The 19095-nt window shown below is 39.3% G+C and overlaps 1 protein-coding gene across 2 annotated transcripts in view; it reads right to left on the reverse strand.

The window, feature by feature from the left end:
- LOC131216936 (WD repeat-containing protein 55) overlaps positions 1–13140 on the reverse strand; it is a 45630-nt gene extending 32490 nt beyond the window's left edge. Inside the window, exons 1-5 of one of the 2 annotated variants that reach the window (XM_058211572.1) lie at positions 12956–13139; positions 12813–12845; positions 12508–12572; positions 11906–11993; positions 11740–11812 (exon numbers count right to left, since the gene is read on the reverse strand). In XM_058211572.1, the coding sequence (XP_058067555.1) occupies positions 11740–11812; positions 11906–11993; positions 12508–12572; positions 12813–12845; positions 12956–13050 (354 nt within the window). In that variant the 5' untranslated portion in view covers positions 13051–13139. Of the gene's footprint in view, positions 1–11739; positions 11813–11905; positions 11994–12507; positions 12573–12812; positions 12846–12955 lie in introns of both variants that reach the window. The other variant, XM_058211573.1, reaches the window with a different exon arrangement.
- Between the last annotated feature and the right edge of the window lie 5955 nt (positions 13141–19095).

A 19095-nucleotide genomic window follows, 5' to 3' on the forward strand; every position in this document is an offset into this window, starting at 1 on the left:
CCTCTGGATTTCAGCATCCGCCTTCATTAATTGTGTACCCTCCACCTCTTCTGCTGATCTTCCCACCTGAACTTGCAAAGGCTCTGCTTCAATAATGCCTTCTCCGATATCTTCCTGAAAAAGGGTGATTAGAGCTTGCTCTAACATTGAGCTTCTGGATGAGAGGGGGGACGACGATGGACAACTTGGAGAGTTCGGGTTCTCCGAGTTCCAAGATCGATTATCGAAGTCGAAGGATTCGTCTCCCTCCCACATTTGTGGCATTGTACTGGAATCATACGAAGGAGCTTGATTAACCAACCGATCTGTACCGAATGTATATTTAGCACCCCGGACGCATGCCTCACAGAGACGGAGTGATCTTCCAAATCACCCGAGTTTGATTCGGTAGAGGGGACTCTCCTGCACGAAAGGCCCTCTCCGCAATAGGCACTACCGCATCTCAATGAATAGATAGAAAACTAAGATCAGATAAAGGGTCAGCACTTAAAGAAAGGTTGAGATTTAAAGGTGATAGGTTCGTCTAGTCCAAGGCAGATAGTTCTGACCCGATGTCGATATCCGAACCTACTAATACTTCCCGAGCCTCCCCCGAACCACCATCAATAGCTCCGAGCCTGCCACGCATCCCGCTTTTTCAAAACTAAATCTGACGATTCAAATCCCTTGAGACCTCTGTATAGCTCTGATGACGTGGCGGGATCTCCTCCGACCACCAAGGTGTCCCGTATCGGTATCGGTTGGCGTAACAGTGCCCTCCGAAACCGATACAGATACGGGGGCGTAACGGCGATACGGGGGTGTAACGGCCCGTAACGGTGCAAAAAAAAAAATTTGCCAAAAAAATATGAAAAAATATGGATTAAATACGGAATATTCTAAGCATTCCAAATATGCATTCATTTATAAATTGAAACATGTTAATGGTGGTGTAACGGTCCACTCTTTGGTGAGAAGTTGTATCGGACTGCCTAATGAATTTATGAACCAGATAACCTGAATTTGACTACAAAATTTATATATTTAATTTATAAATATTTAATTTATATACTTAACAACTTGATATCATTTCTCCCAACAGTTCTTTAAAAAAATGAAATTAAATTCAGGTAGATGGCGTTGTCAATTTGGGGCTGACTTGGAGGACCAATCTATACACCAAATCGGCCTCAAATTCATGCAATTTATTGTCATTATCCCACTTATGAATTAGTGGACATTTATTGGATAGTGAATCATGAAAAAAAAAAAAAATCAAAAGACCCTATTTTCAAAAAATAAAAGTCCACAAATTAACAATTAAAACTATTCAAACAATTTGATTTTGGCATTGTGAGTTAGCAATTGCAGTTCATAATTTAATTGCTAAATTTTAAGTTAATATATGTCTCGTGTACAATTTTTTAAGGCTCGAATTAGGCGGGACTCGGATTGTGAAGTGTAGCACACGTGTCAAAGTTTTTTGGGCCCCACCCGTGATGAATGTGTTATATCCACACCGTCCATCCATTTTGCCAAATAATTTTAGGGCATAAGCCCAAAAATGAGGCACATCCAAAGCTCAGGTGGACTGCACCATAAAAATTTATTAGGGGCTACAAAAGTTTTAGATCAAGTTGACATGTGTGTTTTCTCTTCATCCACGTCAGTGTGACTCAATTAATAGGTTAGATTGAAAATAAACATTACAATGGACCTTAAGAAATTTTTAATGGTGAGCATTCTATAACCACTGTTTCCTATGGTGTGGTCCACATGAGATTTGGATATTATTAATTTTTTAGATCCTGATGTAAAATGACGTGGCAAAATGGATGGACGACATGGATAAAATATATACATCATGGTGGGGCCCACTCAGGTCTGATCAAATCAGATTAGATGGAAAATAAACGTTACCGTGGGCCTACGAATTGTTTTACGGTGAAAATATTATCTCTGCTGCTATTTTTGGTGCGGTTCAGATGATCTTTGGATATAATTCATTTTTTGGGTAGTGCTCTAAAATGATCTCTGAAAATAGATGAACGGTGTAGATGTAATAAATACATCACTGTGGAGCCCACGTAACTTTGATCTCCTTTGAACCGTTCTTACAACTCGGAGCTCGAGGAGTGTCAGCGCTCGTCTTAGCGTGACACGTACCCCTAGCTGGTGCGCGGTACACCTGGGAAAAAAAAACAAATAGAGGGAAACCGAAAAGAAAAGAGGGAAAGAAGAGAAGAAAAAAGAGGGAAAGAGGGAAAGAAGAGAGAGAGAGAGAGAGAAGAAGAAGAAGAAGAAGAAGAGGAAGAAGAGGAAGAAGGCCGCAGCCGAAGAAGAAGAAGAAGAAGAGGAAGAAGAAGAAGAAGAAGAAAATAAAGGAAAACAGGTATTTTTTTTTTTTTTTTAAAGGCCCGTAACAACCGTTACGGGTCAATAACGACCGTTACGCCCGTAACAGCCGTTACGTGTACAGAATATGGACTCGGCCAATACGACACCGAAACGCGTAACGGGTACCACCGTTACCGTTACGTATCGGCTGTTACGGCCGATACGTAACCGTTTTGGGACACCCTGCCGACCACAGACTCCGAAGCGTTGTGCGATTGATCTAAGGCCTAGCACGTGTTACAATCTCGTAGCCCGGGGCCACACGTCTCGCGATCTAAAATATCTCTGACAGCCCCAAAGCTGTGATCAGCTGTATCGATGGGGCCTGGGTTTGAATTTTCCGGTGCTCTTGCGACGCACGAAACTCGTGCTCCTTCATCACCCGCCATGGCTTTCGAAGCCGTAATCGGATTTGGAGCTGGCCCCCTTATCATCTAAAGATTGCCCCAACGAGGGATGGGGTCGTCTTTCGCCTCCATTTGAACTGGCAAGGATATTATCCTGTCTTCGACCCGAACCTGGATGTGGGGTGGCAGCATCTCTCCCTTCCTCCGCCTTACCCTAACTCTGATCACACCCATCTCTAGGGTTGTACACGAACCGAGTTAGCTCGGTTAGCTTGCTTGAGTCGACTCGAAAAAGCTTGATTCGACTTGGTTCGAAACTGAATTCGAGCCGAATCAAGCTGATTTTTTGAGCTTGAAAAAATTTTGAACCGAGTTCGAGCTTGCCCAAGCTCGACTCGATTCAGATCAAACCCAACTCGAGTCGAACTCGAATCAAACCAGTTCGGTGACTCGGTTACTTTGATATTGATGTTGCTCACCAAGTGTTTAATGAGATGACTCAACGAAGTGTCGACTGGTGGCAAGGAAGGTATGTATATGAAACAAATACCCTTTTTCTTGATTTTGATGTTGCCTACAAGGTGTTTGATGAAACACCTGTAAAACAGCTGTTGTTGTTTTACATATAGTGAGAATTTGAAGGTGGAGTCCATGTGTTTGTAAAAATGCTGCACAAGCGAACTTGGCTCGAACTAGCCCGAGCTGCTAACCGAACCGAGCCGAGCTGGCCAATCAGGCTCAAGGACCGAGTCGAGCCGAGTTCGAGCTGGGGTAAGCTAGTGGCCGAGCTGAGTCAAGTCGTGTCAAGCTCGACTCGGTTCGACTCGTGTACACCTCTACACATCTCCTCTCCTAGATTCGTCTTTGAGTCCAGTTCGATGAACTTCCCCAATTTGTCTTTCTGGTTATGTACCACGGATTCCATCTTTGATTTTGAAATTTGTCCCCCTTTTTAAACTTTGAGTAGCGGTCGTCCACGGATCTCAACGCATTGAAAAAGAACTATATAATCTTCCGGGCAATCCCCAAACGATAGCCCTATAGACCTTCCTACGTGTCCTATGGCGTCTTTGATCCATTTCTTCTTCTGGATTATGTCGATCAACTTAGCCCTCTGGATTTCAGCATCCGCCTTCATTAATTGTGTACCCTCCACCTCTTCTGCTGATCTTCCCACCTGAACTTGCAAAGGCTCTGCTTCAATAATGCCTTCTCCGATATCTTCCCGAAAAAAGGTTGATTAGAGCTTGCTCTAACATTGCGCTTCTGGATGAGAGGGGGGAAGACGATGGACAACTTGGAGAGTCCGGGTTCTCCGAGTTCCAAATCGATTATCGAAGTCAAAGGATTCGTCTCCCTCCCACATTTGTGGCATTGTACCGGAATCATACGAAGGAGCTTGATTAACCAACCGATCTGTGCCGAATGTATATTTAGCACCCCGGACGCATGCCTCGCAGAGACGGAGTGATCTTCCAAATCACCCGAGTTTGATTCGGTAGAGGGGACTCTCCTGCACGAATGGCCAGCCCTCTCCACAATAGGCACTACCGCATCTCGATGAATAGAGAGAAAACTACGATCGAATAAAGGGTCAACACTTAAAGAAAGGTTGAGATTTAAAGGTGATAGGTTCATCTAGTCCGAGGTAGATAGTTCTGACCCGATGTCGATATCCGAACCTACTAATACTTCCCGAGCCTCCCCCGAACCGCCATCAATAGCTCGGAGCCTGCCACGCATCCCGCTTTTCCGAAACTGAATCTGACGATTCAAATCCCTTGAGACCTCTGTGTAGCTCTGATGACGTGGCGGGATCTCTTCCGACCACAGACTCTAAAGCGTTGTGCGATTGATCTAAGGCCTAGCACGTGTTACAATCTCGTAGCCCGGGGCCACACGTCTCGCGATCTAAAATATCTCTGACAGCCCCAAAGTTGTGATCAACTGTATCGATGGGGCCTGGGTTTGAATTTTTCGGTGCTCCTGCGACGCACAAAACTCGTGCTCCTTCATCACCCGCCATGGCTTCCGAAGCCGCAATCGGATCTGGAGCTGGCCCCCTTATCATCCAAAGATCGCCCCAACAAGGGATGGGGTCGTCTTTCGCCTCCATTTGAACTGGCAAGGATATTATCCTGTCTTCGACCCGAACCTGGATGTGGAGTGGTAGCATCTCTCCCTTCCTCCGCCTCACCCTAACTCTGATCACACCCATCTCTAGGGTTGTACACGAACCGAGTTAGCTCGGTTAGCTTGCTCGAGTCGACTCGAAAAAGCTTGATTCGACTCGGTTCGAAACTGAGTTCGAGCCGAGTCAAGCTGATTTTTTGAGCTTGAAAAAATTTCGAACCGAGTTCGAGCTTGCCCGAGCTCGACTCGACTCAGATCAAACCCAACTCGAGTCAAACTCGAATCGAACTAGTTCGGTGACTCGGTTACTTTGATATTGATGTTGCTCACCAAGTGTTTAATGAGATGACTCAACGAAGTGTCGACTGGTGGCAAGGAAGGTATGTATATGAAACAAATACCCTTTTTTCTTGATTTTGATGTTGCCTACAAGGTGTTTGATGAAACACCTGTAAAACAGCTGTTGTTGTTTTACATATAGTGAGAATTTGAAGGTGGAGTCCATGTGTTTGTAAAAATGCTGCACAAGCGAACTCGGCTCGAACTAGCCTGAGCTGCTGACCGAACCGAGCCAAGCCGAGTTCGAGCTGGGGTAAGCTAGTGGCCGAGCCGAGTCAAGTCGTGTCAAGCTCAACTCGTATACACCTCTACACATCTCCTCTCCTAGATTTGTCTGAGTCCAGTTTGATGAACTTCCCCAATTTGTCTTTCTAGTTATGTACCACGGATTCCATCTTCGATTTTGAAATTTGTCCCCCTTTTTAAACTTTGAGTTCTGGTCCAAACCTCGCCCTCTAACCCCCCCCCGCCAAAAAAAAAAAAAAAAGCTTTCGCCATGAAGCATCTAGACCACCCTGGTCAACTCATCCTGACCAGTGCAAAACCCCTATAGGTTCCGTTATTCCTATCCCTTGGCCTCACAACGTCCATCACAGCACCAGCTCGTCCGAACACTCTTGAGAAATTTATAGGTAACCACCCTTCTGGAAACCCCTTGACAAATAGTGTTGGATAGCTAGCAACGTCTCTCCCTTTTCTATCATCTTGCTTCGCTTTCCCCTTTTTTCTCTGAACATGTTCCCATTTTCCTCCATACACCCGATGTTGCAATAGCTCCGCTTCTGTCGAATACGCTACCTCCGGCTCCTCTGCTACCTCCTCCAGCCCCTAAATAAGATATTGATTTCAAATTAATCACAATTTATTACAAACCAATCTAATCTTCCTTAATATGGTAAAAGCCTAATAAAAAGCAAACATGGAAAGTAATTGTATCTCTAAAATCAACTCATGTCTTCAATCATATCAATTACATCCTCAATCACATCTTTAAATCAACCCCTCATATCTCCCAAAAATAGTAAAATATAATCACTGATTTAGGCCGCCAAATCTGCAAACAAACCGTCCAAGAAGCAGCACATGTAGGGCCCCTCAGTGGACTATAGGCCTACAATGAGCCTAGGTGGGCCATGGGCCTGCATCAATTCTCCCCGGCTTCAAAAGAATTGATCCTCGAGTTGGAAACCAATCTTAACCTTCTAGTGGAAGTTAATGTTGTAACCCTAAGCATCAGCTCAACACAACCTTTGTTGGAGTCCACTATAGATGGTGTCTTTTTCGCATGGGCTTTTATGGGTGCTAACTTGTTTGTTTTAACTTTAAAGTTCTTTGTGGATCTTGAAACATTTGCTCCGTTTTTCATGCCACAATTATCTTTTGCAAAGGTGTTCCAATTTGAGTATTGAGATCCACTTGCATGTCTATCGGTGTGATTGTCACTATCATTGGATCTATCAATTGATCAATTGGTGAATTCAAGTGTAGGTCCAACGTTAATGCATCGATCACCTCGGATATCAACTTTTCCTTTGATTTCATGGATCTCTTCATCGTTTCTAGAATTTCTACTTCAATTCTGAGCTCTCTATCATGTTGTAACAATCGAAGGATTCGATCATTGGTGTCTTCAAAAGCCAGGGTTGCCCGTCGTTGGTTAGGACTTTGGTGGCAACCTTCCCCTACATGTCCACATGCTCCAACTTCCGTCTCTAGATTCCCTCCAAGCCAGAGCTCCCCCACTTCATTAGTGAGATTGCCTATCGCAAACGTGAGTTGATCTACCCGCTCTATAAATATGTGGACCAATTGGATTAATTGCACATATTATTCTTATGTCACCTCCTTTGAAGCCATTAGGAGATTATGTAGAGTCAGCAATTTCCCAACAATCGCCTGCTCTGATACCAAAATGGTGCAACCTGATTATTAAGTCAATGAGATCTCAATACCCAAATTGTGAATACACACACACACACACACACACCCATGAGAACAATGGAGTAGATTGGGTGAAGATTTTATTGATATCAACCTTCCTTTACAAAAACTTTAAGAAAGTTCACACTAAGCAAAATATTCAAATGACTAACTCCTACACCCCCATTACCTTTTATAGATCCTAAATGAATCTTTAATTAAAATCACCCCAAATAAGAGGTTGATTTCAAATCAATCACAATTGATTAAAAACCAATATAATCTTCCTTAATATGGTAAAAGCCTAATAAAAAGCAAACATGGAAAGTAATTATAGCTCTAAAACTAGCCATATCTTCAATCATATTAATTACATCCTCAATCACATCTTTAAATCAGTCCAAGAAGCAGCACATGTTGGGCCCTTTGATGGGTTGTGGGCCTATGTCATTGACGAGCCCTACAGTGGACCTAGATGGGTCGTGGACCTACATTAGTTCCACAGCTACCATCATCCCATAGATGTGATTTCCTAGCTATGAACCATTGACTTGATGCCCAATTTTCCCGATCACCAGAGATTTCATACAGGCATAATGAGGATGTGTGTATAGTATAATGGTTGGCATCAGTCACCTACACATGCAATTGCACGAGGGATGGCATGGTTTGGTGCCAAGCCATAGTGCACCGCCAATATTTTTGCATTTCTTGTATGGGGAATGGTGTTTGCTCTATGATCAAGAGTAATGGTTTTTCAAACACATCATCTATTTGTTGTAAAACACCAATGTTAGAAGTCCTACCCAGCAATATTTGCTGACATTTGGCCATTTTTTTGTTTTCCTTTTCTTAGTAGTATGTCTGTGATAACCACTACTCATCCCAACATTACCTTATGTTGAAAGGCTGCAATGAATCAGCTTTGACCATTGAATCGATGATTGTAAGTTGTGACATCACTATTTCTATATAGTTTAGAACAATTGAAGGAAAAAATTTCATGGATACCATTCAACTCTAACAATCAAGGTTGGGATCACTATCGAGACATGAGCATGGGGAAATATTATTTATTATAGTAATGAAAATAAAGATTCAAGAAATCATCGGAACATCTCAAGATGTGCCCTAAATGAGCAAGCAGACACAGTGCACTAGATCCTCAATTGCAACAAAGATCAAACGAAATCAAGCAACAATAACACAGGCAGGTTGATGGATGTTTCAGTAATAAACTTAGGATAGATGACTTAATTATTGTTTTTAATATGACTACAAAATATGGATCTCAAAGAAATTGCAAGTTTCAAGGAACTCACGAGAGAAAATATACAAGAAGAGAAGAGAAAAAGGTCAGAGACAATGTTAAATGAGTGCTTATTTTGTATTAGAAAATGGATTATCCTTATATTTAAAATAAAAAAACATTAACATGCAAAACAATACACGAAGGATCTATGAATTAGTACCTATGTTTTTGTTTTTTGAAACGTGGATTAGTACCTATGTTTCTTCTAATTAATCCCTAAAAGACTATTAATTTGGGATTTCTTATGAAAAAGAGGAGACAATTCAAGCCTTACAAAGCTTCCATTAAATAAGAAACTTTTTCTATGTGCCGTGCAATTAATCAAATTAAACATGTAAAATTATGGATCCCAGCTTAGATATATAATAAACAAAAAATTAGACTTAGACTATATAACTATTTTATTGGTAGTCATTCATTGGACGGTCAAAATGAAAATTATCCAAATTGTCATTTAGATACTGTTGGAACATATGATCTTTTAATCCAATAAACTATATGTTTTTAGATGCTTTGTTGTTAAGCATGCATGGAATGGATATGATAAGAAAGAGTAGCCCAAGAAACACCACAGAGTTCCACACATTAGAAAGGCTTCCTCGCCACATAGAGTAGAATATAGGAAGAGCCTGTTGTAGCGATCTTACAAGGCGCAAAAGTGTCTCATTAAGCATCTTCCTCTTTCACTCTTTAAGGTGTGTTTTCACGTTTATTTAATCCATGCATGCCTAGAAGTAGATTCGATTTGATTTTATTTTTGCTTCCACCATGCATAAACTCTTTCAAATACAAAAGGTTTCACAGTTTAAGCCATTTCATCTAAGTTAATGTAATACACATACAATTTTGAGGGCATGCGGATGAAATGCATTGTTAGATTCTCAGAAAACTCTTCAAGCAAAGAATGAAAACAAAATAGATGTACTTTCAACGGACTACAATTAAGGGGAAAGCCCAACTAACTCAAGATTTTCAATGGGTCAGAATCTTGATGGAACAACCAACATTATCCCATTAGTGACAATTTTGAGCCATGGAACCTCTGTGGTGAGCCCACCTAATGAATGTTCGAAAATTCATCTCTGTGTGCCACGTGTATATATATATATATATATATATATATATATATATATATATATATATATATATATATAAAACAAAAGTCAAGAGCTTTGCTATGTTCTGATCTTTACTCTCATTTGTATGTTGTCTTTTAAAAAGATAAAAGTTAAAGATCCTAGGGCATAAAAAAATGCATCCTCTTCCATGAAGATCACCTTCTAGAAATTTTGGTCGATACACTCACAAGGGGAGACACAATTGCATGTTTAGATTGATGGTCCACGTCCATTGCTTCCGAAGTTATGGCCGATCTGGTGAATGCACTCCCCTGATCTTTTTGTTAGGTGCCTCACCGTTGAAGAGACCTTCTGGCACATGCATGCTTTCCCTAGTCACTTCGATAATTTAAGCATTTCAATATCTTAATGACTCATTAGTAATAAATGGTGTTATGGTTACTTCCTAAAAAAATTGAAAATCCTTTCAGTATTGCAAGAATTACAAGAATATATATATATATATATATATATATATATATATATATATATATAAAGAGGTTAAAACCTTTCAACACCAAGAGGTGAACACATCTTCTTCTTTTTTTTCTTTTTCAAATGCAGAGGGCAAATTTGTCAGGCTCTCTACTCATGGCTCAGTGGTAGGACACTCTGTATTTCAACTCTGAGCTCATGGGTTTGAGAACCCATATGGTGTAAGAGTGTGTGGGTGCGAGTTTGTGTGTTGCCCTTTCAAAATTAAAAAAATAAAAAATAAAAAATAAAAAGAGGGCAAATTTGTCATTTGCCAACCATAATGAGCAAATTTCTCTTGTCATTTTCATACAATACGAGTGCGACTCTCATATATTACAAAATGTTATAAATAAATAAATAAATAATACAATACTTTTGAAGATTTTTAATAGAAATCCCAACAAAAACACACTTCTCGAAGGTTAAGGAATTATTCCAAAACAATGCAAAAAGTGTTCTTTCCCCTATTCCCTTTATATATTTTTTTAAAAAGAAATAAAAAGTGTTAACAAAATCATAAAAAATTGCCCAAAAATACTTATGACAAAATATAGAAACTCTGTAACTAAATATGAATCAGATCTCCATGTATTGTACCACATAGAATCACTATCAGGGCCACCAAATCATCTTGATCTTTTCTTCTCGCCTTTTTTCTTCATGGGCATGATGATGCCCCAATTCTACCCCAGTGGGAGAAGTGCAAACTTGTCTAATTTAACATTTGTGTACATTTGCATTTTGTTGCCACATGCCCACTAAGGCTGCCTAAATCTCGTGGTTGGAAGAACTTCCCTCGAGTTCAAATCAGTAGATTTCCATCAACTATACATGATCCTCTGCAACTGTGCTTATCTACCAATATTGCTTTGAATGCCCATTTTCTCATCGATTGCACTAGGCATAAAATAGAATGATCGTTAATGATCTGCCTTCCAAGTATGGCCTCTACAGATTGTGATTTCTTTGGCATCAAATCAATGCACATGTCAATATCCTGAACACTATCAGTTACAAGATTTCACCATGATAATCAATTAATCATAAACATCTGATATTAGTGTTTTAAATAGCGTTGCTACGTAGCGTGTAGCGTACACTACGATACATAGCGTAGCCTATACACTGCATAGCATATGTAAATAGGGTATGTTACGCACAATATTGTGTAGCGTATGCAGTGTATGCTACACCATACTCCCGTTTTTATATTTTTTTAAGGTTTTATAAGGCTAGATTTTTATGTTAGTACAGCTGCTGATTTTAAAATGATGGTGACTCATCCTCCTCATGAGGCAAATATGTAGAAGCTTTTGGCTTAAAAAAGTATAAGATCCTCTGTGTTGATTAGGAAAGCCAAACTTGAAATACCCTCTCCTTCAGTTTCCTATTCTTTTGAAGTATTAAAAAATTAGTCTCTTTTCCAAAATGCTAAATGATTATATTCTGGCAGTAAAACAATACACCCACCAAAACAGAACTGAGAGCTATGCTGACAACGGATATGTGCAGAACTACAATTAACTATCCATTCCAACATGCTTTGTATATCCCATGTAATAACATCATTTAACTTTCATGCTCTGTATATCCCATGTAATAACATCATTTAACTTTTAAAGAGAAAAAGAAAGAAAGAAAAAACAAATTAGCGAAAGCAAAGAACATTGAAACAGGATATGACTTAGAAGAAATAGAATCGATCATGGCATTGCACCTTTATGCATCCATCATCATCTCCAGATGAAACAGTCTTCTCTGTCAAGCAAATCAAGCGATTCACCGCAGCCCTTCAAAAAACGAAAAGATATGTACATATTTGCAAGCTGTAAGTAACAAGCAGACAATATGGTAACATGGTCGAATAAATTCCCATAAATTACCCGTGTGCATCCTCCAAACGAGCAATGGAAGTTCCAGTTTCAACATCGGTAGAAAGAATTGAGCAATCAGGAGATGCCGTCAAAATTGCTGGAAATTAGGAAGCAACATAAATTTTACGGCTGTAATTTCTTGACAAAAATTAGAAAGCAATCAGGTACCAAACAGCATGCAGCTCAAACTGCCATCTTTTTCACCTGGGCCAACATACTATGTGCAGGTGAAGGACATTTTTCAGGATCCACAACTTTCACCTGGTGGACCCCTCAATGGATAGGCAATGGACAAAATATCTCCTCCATTGAGAAACCTTAGCCACTGAATGCTGAACCTCTCTCCATTGCACATGGACCATTACAGATGTACTGCTGTTAACCAGACATTTTGCAGGCCACCACTCACATCAATATCATCAGGATCTCCAATTGGGGAGCCTTTTGGACAAAAGGGGCTGTTTTTTAACAGTTTGGATCGCTGAAAGGGAGGCCCACATGTATATAATGCTGGCTTGGATGAAAAGTGCCTCTCGTCATGTCAAACACTGTTTATACATCCTTGTACTAAAAATGTATTAAAAACAAAGGAATCTGCTCAAAAGCATTACCGCGGCCAGAATCAATGAATCTAACAGCTCTACAAGATTCGCCATGAGCATGAACATCGAGCAACCTAACCCAATTACAAATAAAACAAAGAAAAATGATTTTTTAAAACAATCTATTCTTCATTACTCACAATGGAACTCCGAAATCTATGCTCTCTTGAAAGAATTAAACGAACAATTACAACAAAAATCATTCAAATAATGCATTTATCATCTGCCCATTCAATTATTAAAAAAAAATTGGTTTTTTGGAAGAATTACTCAATGTGATTTTTTTTCCATAGAATGAATGGAAGTAGAAGTACCTTTGCGGCTGAGAATCTTCAGCGTAGCGGTATCTGTTTTTCGACATGAATTTGATATTAGTAATTGAAACTCGTTTAGGAAATGAAGATGGAAAAGGAGAAAAGGAAAGAAAGAGGATAGAAGTGAAGGAGGAGGAGATTACAAGTGAAGATCGCCAGTGATGAGACCTGCAGCCACGAGAGAAGTGGAAGGGTGAAAATCGACATCGAAGGGGAGCTTTCCGAGATTTATCTCCATGAGAAAGACAGGGTTTTGGAAAGAAGGAAGAGAGGGTTTTGGAAAGAACTAAGAGCAGCGATCGGAGAAGCGTTATGATACTCAGGCTAGGGCGGGGATTGGGTACTACCCCACCGGGATCTAGCTAGAGACGGGCGGTCCTGTCGAGGGTCTGCGGGGCCCACCATGATGTATGTGTTTTATCCACGCCGTTCATCCGTTTTGCAAAATCGTTTTAAGTAGCAAACCCTAAAATTAAGCAGATTGAATTATCAAACGAACCACACCACACAAAATAGTGGAGATTGAAAGTCGACCGCTAAAAACCTCCCGGGGCCACACAAGTTTTGGATTGAGCTGATATTTATGTTTTCCCTTCCTCCATCTATTACCTTGTGAACAGGTTAAATAGCAAGAAACACTACGGTGGGCCTTAGGAAGGATTCATCGTGGGTGTATTGTCACTAATGCTTCATGTGGTGTGGTCCACTTAAGCCTTCGAATGGCCTATTTTCTAGCTCCTATACTAAAATGATCCTCCATAATACTAAGGGCCTATTTGATTTTCCAAATCGTATGTAAATGCCCAGTGAATAAGTAATTATCAGTCTTCGAAGACACTTGTATTTCTCTTTCCAGAATCAATTTAGAAGAATGGGTTTAAATTGTAGGCCCCACAGTGACATATATAATGTATCTGCGCTGTCCATCCATTTTAGCGTAACATTTTAAGTCATGAGATGAAAAATGAGAAACACTGACACTGATAAGTGTTTAATGGTAAATGTTTGATTTCCTAAATCCGGCAGTGTGGTCTACTTGAGTTTGGATCAGCCTATTTTTTTAGTCAAGTCCTAAATTCCACTGGCATAATAGATGGACGGTGTGGATAACCCACAAACATCAAGGTGAGGCCTACATGTATTTGGCAATGTCATTGGCTTTAGTGCTCAAACAAGTAAACTTCAAATCAAGCATTGCTAAAAATGCAGTAATCATCGAAGGAAATAATCATTACCCATTCGCAATATATTTATGGGGGGTTTGGAAAATCATACGCGCTCTGAAATGAACTTTTGATGACACATGTATCAGTGTGCCCCACAGAGCCCCTGAAAGTACGTCCATCTGGAGCTAGGTCCTGGTAGGGGTAGGTGCCCAATCCGCACCCCTCAGGCTAAGTACGAGGGTTGACACGCATGCACTCGGAAACTGCACGCGTTGGAAGCAGATCGACTGGTGTCCTACATCTCTAGTGTCCACACTTTGTGGGCCCACCAAGATGTATGTGTCTCTTCCATGCAGTTCATCCGTTTTGGCAGTTCATACTAGGGCATGAAACCAAAAATTAAGCAGATCCAAAGCGGCCTCACAACATGAAACAATGGGGATTAAAAGCCAATCATTGAAAAATTCTTCAAGGCCATATGAGTTTTGGATCAGGCTAATATTTGTGTTTTCCATTAATCTAACTCCGTCGGTCCTTACTAACAGGTCAGATGACAAACAGGGGAGTAGATTATGTGCAGCAGCACCTCACTCGAGATGGTACGGCACTTTCTATAGGGCCCACCTTTATGTATGTATTCTACCTCCATCTATTTTTCCAAATCATTTTAGGGCAACAATGTTTATTTGTCATCTAACCTCTTTAGAAAGTCTCATAAACCCATGTATGTATTCTAACTCCATCTATTTTTCCATATCATTTTAAGGCATGATCCCAAAAACAAAGGTGGACCATATCATAGGAAACAATGTTTGTTGAACTTCACACTATTAAAAATTTCTTAAGGCCCATCATAATGTTACCACAATGTTTATTTGCCATCTAAACCTGGAATAAGGGGGAAAAATATATATCAGCTTGGTTCAAAACTTTTGTAGCCCATTATAACTTGTCAATGGTCAATCACCATTGTTTCCTATGATAGTGTCTACTTGAGATTTGGATTTGCTTCATTTTTTAGCCATATCCTAAATTGACCCATAGGATGGATGTAGAATATACGCATTAAGGTGTGCCGCGGATTAAGGGTCACACCATCTTTGGTGAGGATAGGGTTGCACCTAATCTACTCCCAACAAATAAACATGTGGAGTCTAAGAAGGGTTCAATAAGAGGGCAACATTATCCCCACTATTTCTTGTGGTGTGGTCCACTCAACTTTGGATTTACTTTATTTTTAGTTTCATGCCTTCATATGAGTTAGAAAATTGGATGGTTGGGATGGATGAAATACATATATCATAGTGGGCCCAATGGAGTTTATTCACCGGGCATAAGTTCACATATCTCTTTGCTTTAAAATACTTGTATTTCATTGAAATTCTTTTTAGGTGATTTTGAATTCGATTATACGTAATAAATTGTGCGATGATATCTCTCATTAGGCTTTTATAGCTAACTTTTTTATTATTATAAAATAAATTTAGGTGACAATATAGAAGAGAATTTTTAAAGAGAGGAATGATTCTAAAAAGCCTATTTCGTAATTAATCTGTGTTGAGGTTTTGGCCTGCAGAATCACACAGATATAGATCTAGAATGGCAATCCAAGAGTACCAAGCAATTACAAGAAATACAGAGATTTAACATAGAAAACCCTTGCAGGGAAAAACCGTGGCACAAAGCGATAGAAAATTTCACTATAAAAGCACATATTACAAAGACAGAAGACTTACTCGGCTTAAGCAATCCTCAAACCTCACCTTTTTCTCCGCCCCTTGAAACCTTAGAGCCCCTTTAGAAATACTTAGAACCTCTTAGAATACCTTCTAGTCCCATATCCACCCTTGTTTATAGACTTAGAAACAAGTAGAAACGAAACAGGAAACAAAATTCGTAGAATCTGCATTTCTACAAACGAATTTGCATAAACCTTCGATGTCATTGAGCAACATTTGATGTCATTGAAGAAGGACCAAAACTGTCCAGCGACCGGGGCTAAAATTCCCAAAAAAAAGTCGATGGCATCGACCGGCTTCGATGTCATCGAACCATGTAAAACCAAATTGAGGATATCTGTTTACAATAATTTGTAGTTTAATTTTTTTTATTAAGAATTAATTGATGTAATAAGGCATATGTGAATGATCATTTAGATATGATTATTGGGACATGAAAAGTAAAGTAAAAAAGTAGGTATTGATACTTAAAACATTGATGATGATGTTTAATATAATATAGTTTATTAGTTAGATTGATGGTGGATGTGAATGTGAGTAAAAAGCAAACGTGAAGATAAGATTGGAAGAAGGAGAAAATTATACATTATTTATCTCACACCCTCGAATTCAGAATAAAAGTCCATATACTTGGTGTCGGATATTCGGGCATAACATCATTAGCTTTTGATTCTGGTTTCCAAGGTTGGGGATTTCTCTATTGGATTCGATGATTATTTATATTACATGTCATGGGCCTTGCCTCTTAAACTGATTAGCTTTCTGATGGTCAGCCTAGGGATGGTTTTGTCGAGCACAATCAATGATTCGAGGGGTAGTTCGTCTCAACTTAGGTAGGATTTGTATATATAGTTTCATACTTCAAAATGATTTGGCAAAATGGATTAATGGCATAGATAAAACTCATACATGATAGTGGACTCCACAGAGCTCTACTTGGACAGATTATTGTCCAAGGCAGGACACAATCTGTTTCCAATTCAGTCAACAGTTAATATATAATAAATTATAACTCATTATCTAAATCAATTAGATTTTATTCACTACATTCATCATTCCTGTCCAATTTTTTTTGTTTAATGTGTAGTGAAAATTATGCATTTGTAGATTTTAGATTAGTATGTTCATGTGGGCCCCATAATGAATATACTCTAATTAGAATATCATATCAATTGGGTGATCCTAACCATTGATTTTATTTTGACATTCCACTATAATTAGCTTGATTTGGCCTTCATTGCTATGAGATGAGAGGAGAAATTATGAGCTTGGTCATTGTATAGATGAAAAAAAAAAAGTTCTTACCTAAAAATTCATAAGAATATATGATATTCCATAACATGCTTTGACTCTTCATATTTTTCTAAATATTCCTCTAACCATATTGTTGGAGGATAAAAAGTCGAAATTACTCTTGATGTTAGGTGCGAAAATTATGCCATGAAAGATCATAAACTATATTATGTATAACTTATTGTATTTATGAAAATCCAATTTGACCACTAGTTGCATTATCTAATTTTAGATATAGATTTAAAAAAACAAGCCCCATCCATGATTTAAGTGGACCATACAATTAGGAGCAGTGTACATGGTGACACCTACCCTCCAAACTCTTTCCCTCTATATGAACTACCTGAATCATGGATTGTCCTCATTGTTGAAGCATAGGCCTAAGTTTTTTAAGGAATCTAATGGTTGGAGTGGATTTCCTGTAATTTTCATGGCAGACGCAGTAGAAGATCAATGTTGGACACCTCTGCCAACAATTTCTTTTGGTGTGGCCCATTTGAAGCACTTGTCAACTTGAGTTTTTGGCCATGGGCTGAATATGGGATTACACAACTAATGATCAGATGGATTTCATATACACAACGTTTGGGTGTGCCTCTTATAAATTTTTTATTTTTGTTTTTTCAATATACGAAAAGCTATCTCTTCCATCGGACATGAGAAGGGCGTCAGGGAGTACATTCCACACGGTGTACCACACCACGTATCTACGTCACCAAGTTTTGTGGGCTCCACCATGATGTATGCGTTATATCTACACCATCTAACCATTTGGCGAGATAATTTTAGAACATGATCCAAAAAATGAGGTAGATAAAAAGCTTAAGTGGACCGCTCTACAGAAAACAGTGGGACAATGAAGACTGCCATTAAAACCTTCCTAAGGCCCATTGTGATGTTTATTTGCCATCCAACCTGTTCATGAGGTAATACAAACCTGGATAAAGGAAAAAAAGAAAACAAATATCAACATATGGCCCCAAGAAGTTTTCAATGGTAGACATTCAATCCCTTTCTTTCTGTAGTGTGGTCCACTTGAGATGCCTCATTTTCATTTTTTTCAGCTCATACCCTAAACTGATCCAAAAAAATGGATGAAGGGTTTGGATATGACACATGAATCATGATGGCGCTATAGAAATTAGTGACATCAACACGTAACTCCCGTACGCTCCACGGCAACCTTATTCGACGCCACTACATATGGCACGGATTGCGTCGGTCCGGGCGGGGATCTGTGGGTCCCACCGTGATGTAAGTGTTTTATCCACTCTGTTCATCATTTTTATCAGATCATTTAATGATACAAGCCAAAAAATAAGGCAGGTAAAAGTCTTACCTGGACCACAAAGTGGGGAATGAACGTTCACCATTAAAAACTTCTTGGGAGCTGGAGAAGTTTCGGATCAAGCTGATATTTGTTTTTTCACTTCATAAACGTATACGTGACCTTACCAATAGGTTGGATGGTAAAAAACAACATGTTGGCCCTTAGAAAGGTTTTAATGGTAAGTATCATTATCACTGCAGCTTCCTTTGGTGTGGTCTACCGTCAACTTGCTTAATTTTTATAATCATACCTTAAAATGATAGGAGAAAAGTCGTAAATGGCATGGATAAAACACTTACGTCACTGTGGTTGCCACAGAGCCCTACCCGGACGGATGGGGTAGGACCCAAACCAATCCCACTACATATACCAAAAGCTAAATCACTTTGAGCAATAGTTGCAAAAAAGATGCTAGTGGGCCTTAAGTATATGTGAAATCTACTCCAACCATTAGTTATTTAATCTAACATTAGGCCTATGGCAAAAGAAAAAAGCCAACCCATGATTCAAATGATCTAAGCCAAAGGAATCAGTTGGGAGAGATGTGTAATGTTGGTTTTTACAAGTCCTACAATGGAGATTATAAGAAATTCATTCCAACCATTAGATTCTAGAAAAACATTTAAGCCTAGCGCCCAAGCATCAGGACAATCCATGATTTAGGTGGGTCACACAGGGGAAAATAATTTGGTGGGTGACATTGCCGTAAACACTATTTCCAATGGTCCACCTAAATTACAAATAGTTTTTTTTTC

Source organism: Magnolia sinica, chromosome 10 (genome assembly GCF_029962835.1).
Source record: "Magnolia sinica isolate HGM2019 chromosome 10, MsV1, whole genome shotgun sequence".
NCBI lineage: Eukaryota > Viridiplantae > Streptophyta > Magnoliopsida > Magnoliales > Magnoliaceae > Magnolia > Magnolia sinica.